This window comes from Bactrocera latifrons, unplaced genomic scaffold (assembly GCF_001853355.1).
Source record: "Bactrocera latifrons isolate USDA-ARS-PBARC rearing strain unplaced genomic scaffold, ASM185335v1 scaffold_55, whole genome shotgun sequence".
Classification (NCBI taxonomy): Eukaryota; Metazoa; Arthropoda; class Insecta; order Diptera; family Tephritidae; genus Bactrocera; species Bactrocera latifrons.
In genome coordinates, this window is record NW_017537212.1 from 100,742 (window position 1) to 120,874 (window position 20,133).

The 20,133-nt window shown below is 32.8% G+C and overlaps 2 protein-coding genes across 5 annotated transcripts; one reads left to right on the plus strand and one right to left on the minus strand.

The window, feature by feature from the left end:
* Nucleotides 1-5,198: 5,198 nt before the first annotated feature.
* LOC108974360 (superoxide dismutase [Cu-Zn]) lies at nucleotides 5,199-6,499 on the minus strand. 3 transcript variants are annotated; one of them, XM_018942124.1, is made up of 4 exons: nucleotides 6,422-6,499; nucleotides 6,063-6,265; nucleotides 5,784-6,002; nucleotides 5,199-5,682 (listed from the first exon to the last, which is right to left on the minus strand). In XM_018942124.1, exons 2-4 carry the CDS (start codon nucleotides 6,120-6,122, stop codon nucleotides 5,401-5,403), a joined length of 561 nt encoding a protein of 186 aa, XP_018797669.1. In that variant the 5' UTR covers nucleotides 6,123-6,265; nucleotides 6,422-6,499; the 3' UTR covers nucleotides 5,199-5,400. The 3 variants fall into 3 exon arrangements, with proteins under 3 accessions (XP_018797669.1, XP_018797668.1, XP_018797670.1); XM_018942123.1 differs by lacking the exon at nucleotides 6,422-6,499 and having other exon boundaries at nucleotides 6,063-6,390; XM_018942125.1 differs by lacking the exon at nucleotides 6,422-6,499 and having other exon boundaries at nucleotides 6,059-6,137.
* A 4,787-nt stretch (nucleotides 6,500-11,286) lies between these two features.
* On the plus strand, nucleotides 11,287-20,008 carry LOC108974451 (sodium-coupled monocarboxylate transporter 1). 2 transcript variants are annotated; one of them, XM_018942299.1, is made up of 10 exons: nucleotides 11,287-11,717; nucleotides 12,542-12,701; nucleotides 14,789-14,854; nucleotides 14,930-14,981; nucleotides 15,057-15,124; nucleotides 15,179-15,333; nucleotides 15,399-15,648; nucleotides 15,698-16,149; nucleotides 19,003-19,101; nucleotides 19,195-20,008. In XM_018942299.1, the coding sequence occupies exons 1-10, from the start codon at nucleotides 11,440-11,442 to the stop codon at nucleotides 19,508-19,510; spliced, it is 1,896 nt and encodes a 631-aa protein (XP_018797844.1). In that variant the 5' UTR covers nucleotides 11,287-11,439; the 3' UTR covers nucleotides 19,511-20,008. The 2 variants fall into 2 exon arrangements, with proteins under 2 accessions (XP_018797844.1, XP_018797843.1); XM_018942298.1 differs by lacking the exons at nucleotides 19,003-19,101; nucleotides 19,195-20,008 and adding an exon at nucleotides 16,313-17,221 and having other exon boundaries at nucleotides 15,698-16,251.
* Nucleotides 20,009-20,133: the final 125 nt, after the last annotated feature.

The following is a 20,133-nucleotide window of genomic DNA, read 5'->3' on the forward strand; positions in this document are numbered from 1 at the left end:
TTCAAACACTTTTTTATTTAAAAAAATTTCTGCAAATATATTTCTCAATATTTTAATTTTAATTACTATGCAGTGAATTTTTGTATTTCATAATCTATTTGAATAAAATATATGAAACGTAAGAATGCTAAATTTATTTCCCATGTTTTGCATTATTATAATGTTGGCAGCGAAAAAGTAATTAAAAATACTTTCGAAAATAGGTGCTGGTGTTATTTTATGATCCCTGCGGTTTCTCAAAATGGCTTTTAAATAGCAAATAAGATAGAACTGAAATAATTCATGGTTTTTACAGAATCATTTAGTTCAATTGCGAGTATACCTAAATATTTACATATATTTACAAACACACTTATTTTAGTAATTTAATACACATTTTGTTGGTTTCCGTTTCTTCAAAAAGTCTAAACACATATGTGTGCATGTATGTCTATATACCAAAACTATTTATGTAAATTTACAAGTATACAGAATTGGCACTAATAACGCTGGTTTGTKAATGGCGAAAGTTTTTATCTGGATCAGTGGCATTTATGATGACCACCATATTCACATTAGATCCAATCCACATATAATTACACTTTCGTGAATTTCAGTTAACTAATATACGAGATATATGGCGACATTGACATGGTTCAGCGAATTAAAAGACAACGGCTGCGCTGGCTAGGTCATTTTGTCCGAATGGACGAAAACACTCCAGCTCTGAAAGTATTMGACGCAGTACCCGCCGGGGGAAGTAGAGGAAGAGGAAGACCTCCACTCCGTTGGAAGGAACAAGTGGAGAAGGACCTGGCTTCACTTGGAATATCTAATTGGCGCCACRTAGCGAAAAGAAGAAACGACTGGCGYGCTGTTGTTAACTCCTCTATAATCGCGTAAGCGGTGTCTACGCCAATCAAGAAGAAGAAGAATATAAATATACTGCATATGTATTTGATATTGAATTTATAAAATTAACACGTTTTTTTAAGTTACATGTTTTTCAGGAAAGAACGAATTTGAAAGCCTTTCTCAACTCTGTGGCATAAGAATTACACTATTGMACGGACATTTATCTCATCGACGAAAGTACAGCGAGGATTGACCGGCAAGGTCTGTCGGAAACCACCAGATGTTTTGTTCATGGCGCGCATTTGTTTTTTCAATAGTTGTCTTCCTTTGATCATTTCTTCTGAGATATGTGCGATGTACATTGCTGCCCCGCTGATTGTTGAGGTTTGCACATTTTTTTCGGAATTGTACTCAAGACAATAATAATAATTATATATTTTTGGAATTTTGAATCCTTGCTTTGTTTTGAAAAATATATTTTTTATATGTGATTTCTTGACTTTGGTATAGTTGAGATATAAACTGTCCTATCTGTTAAATTGGACCAAACTCGACACCGTGTGTCAAATTTTAGCTTACTTCGATTAATACGAGTATTGTATCTGTTGTAATTTTTGACTCCGAAGTATCCCCAGTAATATGTAGGTGAAATTCACATCCATAAATTTACAATTTGAGGATATAGGTATATGTTTTATTTATAATTGTAGCAAACGATGACTGATATCTAAAAGGATATTATCGTAGCTCGTGAAAACAACACCTTATTGGAATGAGCTATTAGTGATAAAATCGCCCTGCCAATTGAGCACATAGGTCCCCTGATCGGCTTTAATAAAAGCTGTTGGGATTGCTCTATACCTGAACATATGTTTAAATACGAATTTAACTGACAAAAATAAAGGTCTTGACTGCTTTTTAAAAGAATCATCTACAGGAAACTTTTTAAAACCTTTTCTTAATCATATAATTTTATTTCTCTACTTCGGCAGAAATCTTTCGCAAGAATAAAAGGTGTAGTAAAGTGTTCACCATTCTGACGATGTAAGTTTTTGTATTTTTATTTCTTTAAATTTACTGACTTTCATTCGCTCATTTCAACAATGCGCAATCACATTCTGTCAAAGTTGTTCGAAGGTATTGACTTTTGATACTCAAAAGCACTTGTATTCGCTATTAAGTATTTTTATTGCCAGCGCCTAAAGAGAATATTTAGATACTAAAGACGAATTTAAAATAAGCAAACCTTAAGTGAGTGTAGTAAGCTTAATAAACTTTCCCCTTTTTCGAAAGCATAATCCTCATTTTTAAATTTATAAATTGTTTTTAAGACTGTTTCTATTCTCATTAGTATTATTCCATTGTAGTAGTATTAAAGAAATGAATCTTTCATGAACAGAATGTAGACTTGTAAATGTACGCCTGTACTAATATAAAAGGGTTATATGGGAATCCCTTTTAGGTTTAAAAAAGAGTTATAAAGTGAAAGGCATGCGTTATCGTACTATACATGGTATGTACTATATATATGTTGTGTATATATATGTATATAATTCAGTTTTACATTTTTAGATGATATGTAATACCTTTAGAACTACCAAATATGAAATRTTTGTAAGAAAGGAATGCATTTACCTAAAAATCAATATGTGCTAGTATATGCCATGCGTTTACATGTTGTATGAACTAATGTAGTAAGAATATTTAGGTAAGTTGCTCCAATATACTAGATTTAGTTTTGGTGATTTTGGTAATTTCAAGAAACTGTTTTATACATTCTAGATTTATGATTTGACATTTGAGAGCAGCTAAATTAAGATCGTGGAAAGAGAGACCCATAATATTTGCAGAAATGACAAATAAGTTATATAATTTRGTTGGTTTAACGGTGTTAATGTGTGCACACATATGCTTATATGTTTGCACTTCTCTATGTCATTTGTACTCGTTTGAGAGTTATGAAACCGCGAGGTCCATTCATGACTGATACCATATATTATACCCTGTGAGTACACTCCAAGGTCAAAAAGTGTAAGAGGCATGTATCAAAAAGCAATTATTSCTTTAAGGCGAAATATTGCCATCCATGTTTACATATAGTATGTGTATATGCGCTAACAGAATTTTATGATCAATTATGTAACGACGTGAAATTAGGTTTGAACATAATAACAACAAAACTTGGTCAAAGAATATCCCTAATAAGAAAATAACATCCAATATACATAGCTATCACCCTAATGAAGCAAATGCAATTGTTAATCTTTGCGTATTGCAATTGTGATTCAAAATTGGGAAAAATCCATATAACGGCGTTTAACTCCCAAATGAAGAATCTTTTTGCATAGATGTACGTGTGTACATGTCTGTTTTCAAGTATTATTTGAAATATTGTTTAGAGATATAGAAATAATTTGCAACACAACAGACTAAAAGAACGATTTAGCACTTCCGATAATCCGAGTATTACATGCATGGTAAGACGCCACTAACATATTATATAATATAATACTCATGGCGATAGAGTGATAAAATTTGTTYGTAAATTTAAATTTAATAGTACTTTATTTTATATGTAGATWGATTTCAGATTGTTAAAATTAAAACTTATAATTAAAAATATATTTACTTTAAACTTTGAAAATTATTTATATTTTTGTTAYTTAATTAGAAATTATTTGTAGTTTGGTTAAGAAGAATGTTAATAAGCTGCTTGTAGACAGTCCAATGAGTTCGAACATTGCCGTGTAATTGATTCTCAAAATTTGAAATAGTATGTTTAAAGAATGCAAGCTCAGTTGGTCTGTGCTTGAGGAAACGGAGAGCTTGAGCTTTCAAACAAGACCTACTGATTCGTAATAAAAGAATGTGAGTTATGTATCRCATGTTCCAATGTTGGAATAATGTCATACGGAGAGACATCTCTTGTGCAGTGCACAATATGACTTGTTTATTCTCCTCTCGTGTGTCTTATATGCTTTAGTTTACTTACAAATGTAGATATGGAAAGTTTACAATGGCGTTACAATCTGCGCAGTCGTAAAAACAATTTAATTCTCTCAAACGCTCTCGTTATTTCTCTACTAAAATGCATCCGCCACATGGTGAGGCCGATTGACCTAAAAGTTTGCCRTTTATAAGAATAATATAGAAAGTTTTAACTTTCTTTCCTTCAGTGAAGTTGTTTTCTTTGATATAGAGTTAGCATCATCCACCAATTAAATGGTAGTAGAATCACAAATTCCAAAAATAAAAGAAAAGTGCTAGTAATATCATAATAATAGGTATTTTTAAAATGTTATAGRTAACATGACTGTTTTTAGTTATGTCCAGCTTAAAAACTCTGTTTGGAACGAATACCCGAGCTTTCTTCAGCACAATCACTGATATGTTTAGTGATTTGACAGTTCAAATTTCGAATCCACATGTTACGATGTCAAAAGTATTTTGAATGATTTTGTGAAAGGTGAATTTTTAATTTATATTTCGCAYGTTTTTCGAATCGGTTTTCTGTAAGTTGATAGTACTGTTAGTTACATCTATGCTCAATTTCACGCCATATATTCACAAAATATTCATTAGTTTTTGAGATACGCGTCGTTTTGTGAGGCTSTAAAAGTGAATTCTACGATTTTTACTATGTCTGAATTTATTGAACAAAGAAGTGCGATAATGGACCATCTCATACTGCATTGGTTATTCGTAATCATTTCGCCACATTTTCAACTAATATCCGCAACCACCGCATTCGCCTGATTTACCTTCGTGTAACTTATGGCTATTCAGCAAATTTACATGAYCACTCCGAGCATACCATTTTGACTCAATTGAGGATATAAAAGCTGAATCGAAGAAGGCTCTGATGTCCATCACGACGGAGGATTTTCCAAGGTGTCTGTTAAAWTTCAGAGCGATATATCAAAAACTGAGGGACTAGTTTCCGTATATACAGACAGACGGAAGTGGTTTAACTTAGCTCGTCACGTTGATCATTTATACATATATTTTATACAGTCTCCGACATTTCTCTCATTGTCGCTTTGGACCGTTCTTTTGCATTACTTTTTTGATAATCACTCAAAATTTGTATGGCAGCTATATGCTCATGTTGATCATTTACATATATTTTCTAGCTGTTACAAATATCTTGGCACACTGTATATATATTCAKGGTATTTAAGCCTATCTAAAATTCAACTAAACACAAGATTCGCACATTGTTTTCAACAATGACCGCAAAGAACGTATGTACTTGTATATATGAGTATATAGCAGGTGTGTGTAAAAATTCAAACAAAATAATGAAGGTTACGATGTTTTATAATAACAAATTTTATACTAATGAAACAATTTCTTTCGTGAAATAAGTTTATATATTTATTATTTGTAATTTGGTCGTATAAATTTGCTGCTCGATATATCGTTGCTTCTGAGGTCCCTTTTCCACYGCTTATATTGTATAACAAGTAATATTTTTAACCTCAGAATTCTATACTGTAAGTCCCTAGTATGTAATATTACATATACTGAAATACATAGTATGACTTACACACTATATTTTTATTTCTATGCTGAAACGGTGGCCGGGGGTGTGCTTGTTATACTGATAATCCCACATGCAACAGCGGGACCTACAGAGTTTTCTTCATTTTGATAGGCCAGAGCATCGGACATTGATTGCAGTGAGCTAGAAAACACTTCAGCATTGAGTGCAATATTTACATCGATGGGTTTTTCATGAATAACAATTGAACGCCCTACAATTCCATTGAAGCCAAACAAATTTAGATACGAACTGCGAAAGGCTGATGAGATACTTCCATCTTCTTTGGTGTCTACGTTGCCTATCTGGTTAAATAAAATTTAATATTAAAATGTTGTTTGATAACATTTATAAATGATTGATTTTACAAAGTTAACTCTTAGGAGGTGTCTAAGGTGATACTCACGAAATTGTTAGGGAATTGCAAACCAGTTGATTTGCAACCGTCTCGCAARTCTCCGTATGTGTGTATATGAATAGCGTGTTTTCCTGTTGGTAGTCCAGTTATATTAATGGTCACTCTAATGTCACCGTTGTAAGGCAATTGCTGAAAGGTAACGACTCCATTTATGGCAGACTCTCCTTCTCCTACAATACTCGCAAATGCTTGCCAACGAGGCACTGCCTGCAAGAAAATTAAAATTACTTTTATATTTTATTTTGTGAAAAGAATGCTTGCACCGACATAATTATAACCAAAATACATCGGATATTGCGTGAATTGTCCACTCAAAGGAATCGTCATTCGCTCTAAACGTTTTACGTTGGTACCAGATACAACTTTTACAACATCGGAAGGCTGCTTTTTGGATGGCGGATCGTTTACTTTGGCAAGTGGCCGGTCGTCTATTGTTTGGCTGCACCAGACCACTTTGTTTCTAATAAAAGCTGGATACAATAAAAATGCTTGCAAAAGTAGGAAAATTGTATATTTCATAACGCAGCTGTTATTGTGAAAACAAAATGTAATTTTTCAATTTTCAATGTATCAACAACCAGAGTATCAAACTGCCGTCAAATAACTGATTCAACACAAATACCTACTGGCGTTCACTGATCATGGTGGCATCGACACAATTTTCATGCTGTTTGGCTTAGTTAATTACAGCATAGTGTAATTCGATTTCGGTACGCTATTAGAATTCTAAGTACACCTAGCGAAACGAAAAAAGCCCCATTCAAAATATTTTATAATTTTGATATTTCAAGTGAAAAATGTCCGCTRTTAATGAAATGTGTAAAGCAAAATGTCTAAAATTTTCCCTGCATAGAGTTATGCCAAGCACTTGCTGCGGCTTTTTTGTTTTACTGGTTGTCTGGTGTATAAGCTATTGGTTTGAAACGCAACATAGCCGATCAGAGAAATGTGTAACTAGGCATAGATGCATACATTGCTGTACAGCTAGAAACCAAAACAACTAATCCCAATATAAAAGTGTTCGTCGCAATTAAAAAATGTATTACATTATCTGAGAAATTTTGTTCGATCTATTCGAAAATACGGGCACGATTCCGATTTCTTTGGTCCGCGATCTGAAGGTACAGTTGGAAGACGAAGTCCTCCTGATTAAAAAATATGTTATAGGTACCGCAAACGCTTAGTTTAGAAGATATTCGACCTTAAAGTTCAAAAATTCGCAAAATTCGTACATTTCAAGACGCTATTTCACCACATTAAACACACTTTATTCACATTTTTCACATCTAATTAATTAAATTACACTATAAACTTGTAAATAACTCCATATCTTACAWTTTTAGCAGGTTTTTTACCTAAAAAATAAGCAGTTTAAAAATTACATTTTACACTCGTTTTAACCCCATTTGTTTACCAAAATTACGACGAAATGGAGCGCTGCCATGTGATAATAAGGCAATTCGCTGAAATTCYTCTTTTTCGAAAAAATTCCTCTATTCATGCATATGGATATTTTCTTTTTTAAATTTATTAAGCAAATAAGTAATATTATATACATGTATTAGTAATATTATATAATAATATTGTATATACATATGTATAAATAATATTATATAATAATTGGGGTACAGCGCGCCAATCGTTCTTCCTTAGCCGGGTTCTTCTCCACCTAGTCTTTCCAACGGTGTGAAGGTATTCCGCTTCTCCCGGCGGGTACTGCGTCGAATACTTTCAGAGCTGGATATTCTGATCTATACTAATGAAACTGTCTGTCTATCCGTCTATATGCTTGGAACTTTCCATCTTTCCATGATGTAATAAGGATTAACTTAGGCTAATTTATGTTATTAAAAAAACAACAACAGTTTTTAATTTTCTCTAAATTTACATTTGATTTCAAATGCAAATATCTCTCAATGATTGTTTTACTATGATGACAATCAACCAGTAATGAGGACAAACGTTAAGCAAATCTGGTATAGAGTAAATTAGAGATTGCTTTACGCATGGACAACTACAAATATGTATATTACATATTGCACTCACGTGCGATAAATGACAATATTGTTGTGTTTTTAGCTCAAGMAAATAGTACACTAATTGATGTATGTATATAAAGATATTTTTTAATTAAGCTAATGCGATAAATTAAAAATAAAGATGTCAGAAAGGGTTAAGTTCGGGAGCAACCGGATCAAAGCCAAGAAAATATTCATTCGATTTCACCAAAAGTGGGCGGTGCCACGTCCATCGTCAAATGTTTACTCCGGCTCCTATAAAGCTCTTTCATACCATCTAGGTGGTAAAATGTCTGGCGTATTTATCGCGCTTTCAGTAGTTTTTAACAGTACCGTTATATGGGGAGTGAGCAGGGTTGTCCTCCGATTATTTTCAGACTGTCCGCTCACTCAGCAAATTTTGTTGTTGTAGCTTAATTGCTTTAGGGAATATGTACACTAAACTAGTTAAAGGGTGGGGCCACGCCCACTTTTTCAAAAATATTTGCCTACGGGTGCCCCTTACCAAATTAGAGTTGCATATATAGTATATCTCAATTGAGGGCTTAGTTATGGCACTTTATATGTTTTCGGTTAATGGCGATCTGCGTCCATCTACGAACTCGTAATTMCTCACGTTACAGCTTGCGCGGACGGATATATCTATCTCGCTTAGCTTTGGAGGATACGTACATAGAACCGTTAGGTGAACAAAACTATAATACTGTATTGCAACAGCTTGTAAGAGTATAAAAATATATAAATTAAAAATTCAAAAACCAAAATAAATATACCCTGAACAGGTTATATTATGTTTGCCAAAATATATAGGTTTATACATACATGTGTAGATATGTATGTATGTATGTATAGAAATGATCAGCGGAACGATGTAAAAGTTAAATTATGTTAAGTTATTGGTTTAATAAATTAACATTCAACTTTATTTGTCTTAGCCTTATGTTGTCTCTTCCGCTTGCAGCCAAGATCTAATCTGAACAAAATCCAATACGTATAGGATTACCGCTTATCTCTCTCCATTGTTGTAGTTCATTCAGCAATTATTATTGACATACGAATTAAATCAATAGCTATTTGCCAACTCTTCATTGTCACGCAGAGTGATCACTCTCTCAGCAATCAACACTGCAAGTGCGGCGATGTTGTTAAGTGTTATACTCATGATACTAAAATGCATCAGAGAACAGATCTGTTACGTGGGTGGCCATTGCAGTCCCCTGTTTTGGAGATATGGAAAATTTTTTGATTTGACAAGATATCTTCACGAAATTCGGCAGAGATTATTCTCCAAGACAACAATACAATGTCCGAAGAAATTGTTCCTGCTATACAAACTGACCGATCAAAATCAAGCTTTTGTAAGAAAACTGGTACCTGTCTTCGGTTCAGCCGAGGTTAACATATATTCATGTTTTCCATGTATTCTAGTGTAGTTGCAGACAGGAGTAGGTTGTACGTTTTTTTTTAAACGTGAACTCTAATGCAACTCTATGCACATAGAAAGCGCTTTATGCGAGTATGTACGTCCTGAAAGTAACAGTGAGAAAGCTCGTTCAGATAACGTATAACAAAGAGCGGTAAAGCWGAACTTTCATTAACATTCTCTGCTTACAGATTTTTACTTGCTACAAAAGTTAAGTTATGTGTACTGTAGATGTAAACCCACAATTTTATTTATATAATTACATTAACATACTTTTGGATTCTAATTTCTCAGAAAMGAGCTTTTTAGTCTGTTTGAGGGATTGTTTTAATACCCTGAACAGGGTATCTTAAGTTTGCCACGATGTTTGTAACACCCAGAAGGAAGAGTCGGAGACCCTTTAATGTATATATTATACATATATAAATGATCAATATGTCGAGATGAGTCGATTTGTCCATGTCCGTCTGTCTGTCCGTTTGTCTGCATATATACGAACTAGTCCCTCAGTTTTTAAGATATCGTTTTGAAATTTTGCAAACGTCATTTTCTCTTCCGAAATACCGATATCGGGCCACTATAAATACACTATAAATATAGCTGCCACACAAACTGAAYGATCGGATTCAAGTTCTTGTATTAAAAATTTTCATATTTGACAATGTATCTTTACAAAAGTTAACAAAGATTGTTATCTAAGATATTAATGTAATATACGAAGAAATCAGATCAGACAGGCTTACTATAGCATATAGCTCCTATACAAACTGAATGATCGGAATCTAGTGCTGATATGGAAAACTTTTGCATTTGACAAGATATATTTACGAAATTTGGTATGAGTTATTGTTYATAGAAATAATGTTATATCGGAGGAAATTATTCAGATCGGCTCACTATAGCACAAAGTTGCCATACAAACCGAACGATCGGAATCAAGGGCTTGCATGGAAAATTTTCGTATTTGATGTGGTATCTTCACGAAATTTGACATGGATTACTGCTTAAGGTAATAATATAATCTCCGCAAAAATTTAGATCGGATTGCTATTATTTGTGTGTTCAACATACATAAATTTTGAAAATAATATTCCGCATTCGAAATTCAGATAATTTATACGGAAATAAAAATTAAAGAACGTTCTGATTTCTATTGTATTATACATACATATTTGGACGGATATTTTATTTCCTAAATTAATATTTTTCCTATAACCGAAAGGTATTGTATTTAATTAAACAAGCAACTTAAGCAATACGCCACCAAGTTAGACAATCGAWAGGAAACTTGGCTGCAGAGAGCAAACTAAAATCGAATAGCATATTCTGGTCTTGACTGAGATACAATGAACTAATGAAAAAACATAAAGCTTTTGACAATACATATAGATAATATTTATTCAGAAGTAGAAACATTTTAAATATTTTGTTTGCCTTAATGATTTTATCAAAATTCACGGGAGAGGAATGCTACATATAAATAAAACATCAATTGAATCGTTCGGATTAAAAAAATATTACAAATTGTTCAAGTAAATATAAATCTATTTTATATCATATCACATCAAAATTATTTTAAATATTTACGGTAACTATTTCTATAAAATAAATTTAATACCAAGGCCCTTTCGAAGCGGGATGACTAAAGTTGAAATTTAATAAAAACAAAAAAAAACTAAATATTTCAATTTTTGCTGGACCGTCCCATCATCTCCGGTATAAACACCTTCTGAGAATAGAACCTCATGGAAATGTTCTGAACAAATATGTGACATTTTTTACCAAAGTTATGAAAAAGTTCGCTATTATGTTTCGAGATATAATATTAGTAAGTAGATATATGTAGTTAGTTAGCGACATAACGGCTTATCGCGATTAAATTCGTATAAGCTTTTGTAGTTTACTTATTCTTAATTGATTTAAATGGGTCYTAAGATCTACGTATGTTATCGTGTATTTAATCAGTAATAAAATRCACATATAGTGTCTTCTTCGCAAATTTCAATTCTTCAAATTGCAACGTTGCTTGTGATTTAGTTCGCCCGTTGAATTCAGTTGGAGTGGGTGCATCTAAACTATTAACGCAACACGTCATTTAATTCAGTCTAGCCGTAAAGCCTGAGCAATATTCAAATACTGTGATAGTTTCAAGCACGATAATATACAATACAGATTCAGCAAATATAACACCCTAATTGAAAACATGGACTCTACTGTAATATCCATTATAACTTCAAAACCAATAAAAGCAATGAATGTGACTGAATTAAGCTCTTCGCTACAACATTTTGGTGTTCTTGACTATTTCGTTTTTGTGCTCATGCTGTCGGTATGTGCAATAATTGGTTTATATTTTGGATTCATTGAGAATAAGAAAAAGCAAAGTGACAGTGAGCAGCGACGGGGTTCAGAGGCGTTAGAATACTTGGTGGGCGGAAGAAAAATGAAAGTGTTTCCTGTGGCTTTGTCTTTAGTCGCGAGGTATTGTTCTGAAATCGTGACTGGCGCAAATCAGTCTAATTAATTTCTTGTACATATGAATAATAACTAGTGGTATTGTCAAATTGCTAATTCTGGTTATAATCTTGATTATTCAAGACTGTAGTGAATATGAGTTTAATTATATATATTTATGTTATTGACGAAAATTGTGGAGGAAATCACTGATTCGTAACACGTCGTGACAATTCGATGGTTTCTGTTGAGTAAATTAGACGAAGAAGAAGTGGCGGAAGATCGTAATTTACATATATATGTATGTATTTATATAGCGGAATAACTGTGTGTGGTCTCGTTTTTACAAAATTAATTTTTTACCYGAAGATTTCAAAAGTTCTATATTAAGCATATTAAGATTTCAACTAAGTCTTATTTTTTCACTTTACATCATTTTTCTTTATGATATTTAAGTACATTCTACGATTATGATAGTCGCTTGTCTAAAGTGAACAGGGGTGCAAATAATATAGYATTTGTGATTAACTTTTCCTTTGGATTATACGCAATACTTTTTGTTTGTATGTTTCGTGCATTTTAAAAACAAGTGCAAAGCAATGAAATTAAATAAAATGCCTTAAAGCAAAGACTTGTGAATGGTCCTAGCCCATGGTTTTGTTGCTGACTTTGATTATTCATGTATGAGTTGTATTACTGATTCTGATTACTAATAAAAGACATTAGTTGGTTTTAACAATATTTTTACCTCATGAAAAACAGTGTTAAAAAAGTTTTGTCTAAATCGGACAGTAGATAATAGAATTTTAGTCACTATATGATACTAATTAATATAACTTTCTCGCTTTTAGTTTTGTTTCGGGAATATCGCTACTTGGTACATCTACGGAAATCTATGTTTACGGTACCCAATATGCTTTCATTCTCATTACGTTATTTATATCTGGAATAATATCGTGGTATGTCTTTCTTCCTGTTTTTTGCAATCTTCAGTTAACTTCAACATATGAGGTAAGTCATAGTGTATTTAAATCATGTTCAGATCTGCCCTTGATTTTGAATTAGTCTGTAGTCAGATGAATAAATTATATTATATATGTATGTATATATAATTTCTTCGCTATACATATATCGAGAGTAAATAATAAATTTTCATTGCTGTTTTTTCATACTCGTGTAGTAAATTGTCCATAGAACGTTTTGCTATACTCTTGCGGCTTGTTGCTACAGGGAATATGTTCACTTAACGGTTGTATATACTACTGTGAATTGAAAGGTTATTTTTTTTATTTTATACTTCGCGTGTTTTTCGAATCGTTTTTTTTTTTTTTGTCTGTCAGTTGGCAGTACTGCTGGTGACATCTCTGTGAAATTTCGCGGCAAAATATTCATTAATATTTTAGATACGCGTCGTTTTGTGAGGCTCTAAGAGAGGCCTGRTTTACCTTCGTGTAACTTCTGGCTATACAGGAGTACTCCGAGGACACCGTTTTGACTCAATTGAGGATATAAAAGCGGAAACGAAAAAAAACTCTGTGGAGATCACGACGGAGGATTTTTCCAAGGGCTATTATGATTACTTTGAAGGAAATGAAATAGATAAAAACTAAGCGAGGTAAATATAAGGTTATAAATATATAAATGGATGACCAGGAGAAAAGTTAAAATCCGGGTGACTGTCCGTTTGTCGGTGCAAGCTGTAACATGGGTAAAAATTGAGATATCTTGATGACACTTGGTATGCGGTTTTCTTAGTACAAAAAAAAAAAAAAAATTACGAGTGATGGGCGTAATCGGACCACTGCCACACTAACAAATCGCCAAAAAATATAAAGTGTCATAACTAAGCACTAAATTAAGATATAAAACTGTAATTTGGTAATTTGGTACTGGAGATCGCAGTAGCAAGTGTGTCTCCTAAACTACCAAAGCTATAACCATCAAATCTTAGCCCCGATTTAAAGATTTTCGAAATTACAAAACGTGTKTTATTCATTATAGTATGTCTATATGCCTAAAATAGATACAATTTATCGAAACTTGACCTTGTCATTTCAAACATCCGGCTGACTTTACTCCATATGATTGGTAATTGTATGTGAGATACCTTAATGAAACTCAGGGGACATTTTTTTAATATGTGAYATGATAATAGTTACCAGATAAAATCGGGTCGATACTACCCGATTTTCATTTTTTCACAAACCTTATGTGTCCGTCAGTGTATGAGTTGTATTATATGTATATGTAAAATTGCTTGGATTCTGATCCTCTGGTTGACGTTTAAGATCTGAAGGTATTTCCTGGAGTATAAAATGTTCGGTTGCACCCGGTTTTTTTTAACTTCTAAAATAAATCGGTATATTCATATAAAGGATTATGTAACAGAACCGGACCATTCATAAAGCTCATATATTTAAACCGATCGCAATATAGAGGAAAATGCATAATTAAATTTAGTGAGAACATTTTACAAGTAAAAACTACTGTAACAAAATAAGTTTATAACTTTTGCATCACACATAATACAATCGGACTACGAACAGATCCATTAATAAGACCAATTATTCTCAATGATAACTGATATTATATGAGTGCTTTGCAGCGACTTTTTACCATATATGTATTCCTGTATATTCGTCAATTATTGAACATGCTTTTTTCTCTCTACCAATTCGCCTAGTGTTAGCGAATATATAGGCTGATATGTGAGATATGTCGATGAGGTTAAGACAAAATTTCTTTAGACATATTGTGACAAGGTGCTATTTTTTTATTTGATCGAAGACTTTTTCTAAATATGACGGATTTAGTGGGTAATGTCAAAGTAAGTTGTCAAATCCTGTAAATTAGGTGAAAATTTTAGTGGTTTGATGTCGACAAATACATACATTTTTTTCATTCATTCTCCTTTTCCTGGCATACCCAATACATTCGATTGCATTATGTGATTATGCACATGATGAATTTAGCGATTTCTGTCAGCTAGGCTAACTTTTGAAGGTCACAGTAATTAACCCATTTAGGTGTATAACTTATAGAAAAAATTAATAAAAAACAGCATAATTATTTATGATTTTATTCTTTTCCTTAATTAGTATTTTGAAATGCGATTTGGTCGCGAGGTACGCTATTTTGGATCTGTTTTGTTTATCGTAAACATGGTGAGCTATGCAGTTTAGTCATAATTATTTTAATTTATTATTGTAACATTTTTTAAATTATTTCGTCAAACGAAGATTCTTTGGCTGCCGGTTGCAGTATATGTACCAGCTTTGACCTTTAACCAAGGTGAGAATAAATGGACGGATGTTATCACTGCGAAAGCTAAGCATTTTTAACATACATATATCTTTGCTCCTCCAGTATCTGGAATCGACATGCATRTTATTTCTCCAATAGTGTGTCTGATTTGCACCTTCTATACTTGTGTGGTAAGCGTGATTGAGAAGGCATTTTCTTTCGCATTTAATTGTTTTTATAAATAGGGCGGCTTAAAAGCAGTGATTTGGACAGATGTTGTGCAGAGCTTCATTATGTATGGATCAATAGTGACTATTTGCATTAAAGGAACTCTTGATGTGGGGGGTTTAGATGTGGTTTTGCAACGAAATAGAGAGAGCGGTCGTTTGAATGTGCCGGAGTAAGGGAAAACTACTAACTTCTTTTATATAGGCGTAAAGATTGAATGTTTGCTGTATGCTATAGTTGGACCTGGGATCCTACTGTACGTTTGTCTATGTTAGCTGTATTTGTGGGAGGATCTCTTCATAAGATACAATCTTCTGCTGTCAATCAAATTTGCATCCAACGTTACCTTGCATTGCCTTCCCTACAAAAAGCCAAACACGCAGTCATTTTATTTAATATCCTGCTGATCTTTCTGATGTTGTGTTGTTGTTATATGGGATTATTAGCCTATGCCAGTTACTACGACTGCGATCCAATTAGCACAAAGGTAGGTATAAAGGTAWTATATTAGCTTAGCCTAATTCGTTTATTTGCAGCTTGCTGCGGCTAGTGATCAGTTGCCAACTTTACTCGTAATGAAGACGGTGGGTGATATACCTGGTTTGACAGGCCTTTTTGTTGCTGGAGTTTTCAGCGCAGCGTTGAGCTCATTATCTACTGGGTTGAATTCCTTGGCTTGTGTTATTTCTCAAGATATTATTACATCCTTCTTTAAGACACCGTTGAACGAACGACATACAGCTATTTTATTGCGCTTAATCGTTTTTGTTTTTGGTATAGCTTGCATCGGTTTGGTTTATGTCGTTGAGAAACTTGGTATGGTTTTACAGTTAGCCACAATGACAGGGGCAGTCACAATGGGACCACTCTTAGCTGTTTACACAATGGGCGTTTCCTTTCCATGGATCAATGGGAAGAGCGCACTTACGGGTTGTGTGACAGGCTTTTTAGTTTTGGGTTGGATATGTACTAATGCCCAAATCGCCCAAATGAGAGGGGAAATCGCTTATCCGAAAATGCCAGTATCCATTGATGGATGTGAATATGAATTCGATAATGCAACAGCTTGGGATACCATATACAACTATCAGTGAGTTTTTGTATGAAGTAAATAAAGCTTTGCTTAAATAAACAAATAATAAATTTTATAGGCCATCAACTTTCGAGCAGCGCAATTTATACCATCTATCTTTTTTGTGGTATTCTGCTTTTGGTGCAATGATTTCGATAGCCGTTGCATGTGTGTCAACTAGACTATTTGGTACAACGGATTTGGAAAAAATAGATCCAGCATTACTTTCACCCTTTGCACGGCGGTTCTTACCACTAAAACAACGCAAAACGTATTGTAGTGTTAATTTGGAAGATTTTTCTAATGCTAAGTCTCCGAATGAGGGTTTCCAACGACGTGTTAACTAAATTAATTATAAATGCTTTAATGTATGTCTACTCTGTTTTGAAGTGTTTTTGGCTTAAGTTTTCCAAAAAATATTTACAACGTGTGTATGTGTATGTATCCCATGAATAGGAATGGTATGTGTTTATCCACATTCTTACATCTTTTAAAGTAGTTTAACTTTGCATATGTGTACCTGTGTAGGGTTGTTAAGATTTGTTTACAAATTGGCTAATAAAACTGATATTAGATATTCAAATTTGAGCGGATAAGCAATTATTTCCCTAGGCAACAGCCTAATTAATTAATTTTTATAATTTTTGAAAATTAATCAAAAATACTAGTACTACAAAAGCTTAACGTCATTTTTAAAAAGACAATACARAATCTTTTAATTATTTAAATATTTTCGTGCCTTTATTTTGGAAAAATCAGACACAACTGCTGTAATGTTAAGAGTTTGTGCCACTTTATTTTTAATTGATGTAGTTGCCAAGCCTTCCAGTTTCTATTGGGACATTGTAGAGGGTAGTTAAGTTTTGATAATGTCCAATTTAGAGAAACTGTGTTTCCAATAGCTTGGGACATAGGAAGTGTTAGTAACAACCGAATTGTCGTAAATAAATCTGGAACGATATACATTAATTCGTTTGAACAAATGTAATTTAAAATGGGATGTTGCATTTAATTCCATATCGGCAATAAATTTAAAATTTGCAATTGCTTGTCTTTCAAAACGAGTTTGATTATTAGATGAACCTACTAATGTCTTCATAATTCATAAATATCCATATCCGCATCATGCATCGTAACGGACGCAACCCATCAACTCAACTCTCTAGTGTCATTAAGTGGTTTAATGGGTAATGAATGCACATGATGCAGAAGAACTCCGCACGTACATATATGTTCACCTTGAGAAATATTCTATACATATAAATGTAGAATTGTTGAAGAAAATGTATTTTTCGATTTCCTATCGCACTTACTAATGCCACTAATCTTTCGAGCACTTGGTGACAGTAATGTTCTTGTGCTCTTATTAGGAGATAGTTCTCGTTATCTATTGCTTGATTACTTTTTAGCCTAGTTTCAAAATTTTCCACTTTTGATATTATTTATCAAAATTATTTAAAATTCTTTAATATTACTTTAAATTTGTTATATAACTATTGAGCAACCAATATATAAATACATAGAATTTTATATTATCACAGGATATAAAATAATTGCTTTTTCATATTATTCACATCGGCATGCGGTTAAGTAGAAGAATGCTGTTTTCTGCTACTCTATTTGTAATTAAAGCGGTGAGAATAGAATTTCTATTGTTTAGATTATATGGCTGCCTATTGCGATTTATGTTCCCGCTCTAACATTCAGCCAAAGTTAGAAWTCATAGTTCACCTATATACCCATATAATATCTATTTACAGATATTTATTTAATTTTCAGTTAGCGGAATCGGAGTGCACACAATCAACCYTGTTGTGATCGCAATATGCACATTCTAAAAAAAGAGTAGTTAGTATAATAAAAGAAATTGATTTAATTCAATTAATTTATGATTAATACATGATTTTATAATTTAATGAAAAAAGGGAGGTATCAAGTGCGTAGTATGGACATGTATAGTTCCCTGGTCGCATTAATTATTAAAGGTACTTATGATGTAGGAGACATTACAATCAGTGGCAACGCAACCAAGAAGGTGCTCCTTTGAATCCTCCAGAGTAAGAAAATGGAATAGTAATCTTGAAGTACCAAGAGTAACAATAACTTTATTCGAAAGAATTACTTTCGCATGAGCATTTTTTCTGTTATAGTAAGAGGCACATTTTTTAAGCTTCAGAATACCTCCATAAACCAGCTGACAATTCAACGGTTTATGTCTCTCTCATCATTAATAGCTGTTAAACGTACACTTTTTATATTTATTTTTGGGGTAATTTTTCTTTATTTGGGTCGCATATATGTGGGTCTCGTAGCATTTGCAACATGTTATAAATGTGATACAATCTCAACAGGCGTGAGCAAATTAACATAAAACAAAACCCCTTGATATGGAAATAATACTACTAAAAAATAAAATATTTAATTATTGTGAAAGCTTGCAGAGGCTCGTGATCAGCTGATTCCATTGCTGGCAATACAAGTGTTTGGCAAGTTTCCTGGTCTTCCAGGTCTTTTCGTATCAGTCGTGCTGCAATAAGTTCTGTTTCAACTCTTTTAAACTCTTTGGCAGCAGTGTTATTGGAAGATTTTATTAAACCGAACGTTTGAAGTCCGATCAGTGAAAATACGGCCATGGATCTCAGAAAAGGTTGGACCTTTTATGCTGGCGTGAAAAAATAATACAAGTTTTGATTATTTTCAGAGTGTTTTTGTTGGACGCCTTATTGCCRTCTAATCCATGGCCTGGATATGTATCCAAGCTCAAATGGCTGTGATAGGCTCATTTCGTCACACAGAATTGCCGGTTTCCGTTGAGGGATGTCATTACGAATATGATAACAGTCGCTACATGAATTCTACAAATGAATAGTAAGTAGTTTTTTTTCCTTCCAATGTCAAAATGTTCACACATCGATAATACATTTTACAACTTGTTCTTTTTAATTGCCTTAATAATACCAGTGAGGTTAAGAATGGAAATGCCATACACCATATCTCTTTTCTGTTGTATACAATGCTGGGTGCTCTTACCACCATTGTAGTTTCAATTATCGCTTCACTTAATTTTGGCCGAAATAGGATATCTGATGTGGATGAAAAGCTAATTGCCCCATTCTTTGTCAAATATATCCAAAAGCAGAGCTATAAAAATGTCCAAACATCCGAGAAGCTTGAAATGTTGGATCACAGAAAGCTACGTAACTATTATCAATTCAAAATCTATGTACAATCGTTTAAATTTTACTTTAAAGTACTTTCGCTACAGTCTGAAATATAAGCAAATATGTATGTATGTATATAAATATTCAAAAGAGTAAATGGAAAAGTACATTAGGTTCTTGTGAGTTCAGTTTCTTAAGAATTTTCGTTCAAAATGTTAAAATTTCTTAACTTAAAATTTAAAAAATATTTTGAGATTTTTGTTTCTGGTACTTACCTGCGTTATATTAAATAACTTATCACAATTTAAAGGTGATTGTTCAAAACCAGTATTGGAATAAAATGTAGAAGAAATTAGCGGTGGAGAGGCTTGAAAACTAAAGCTGTTAACTACATAATGAAAGATGTAATCAGTTAAATGAGTAATTACGAAGTATGGAATATAGATCTTCGAAATCCAACCATAATCTGCCACCATTAGGATATGATAATATCTAGGGAATTGCGAGTAAAGTGAAAGTAGTGTGTAATAGAGCAGTATGAGCTAAGGGAAATTATTAAAAAAAAAAAAATTAAATAAGAATCTGAATGCAGTATAGAAGTTTCCCTAGTTAGGATTAACTATATGGAAAAATAATTAAATTGAATTGTATTAGAACTCTATTTGATAATTATTATTATATAATCTATATTTTTTTTTATATAATTAAAATTTTTTACGTTTATACGTCACAATTTATA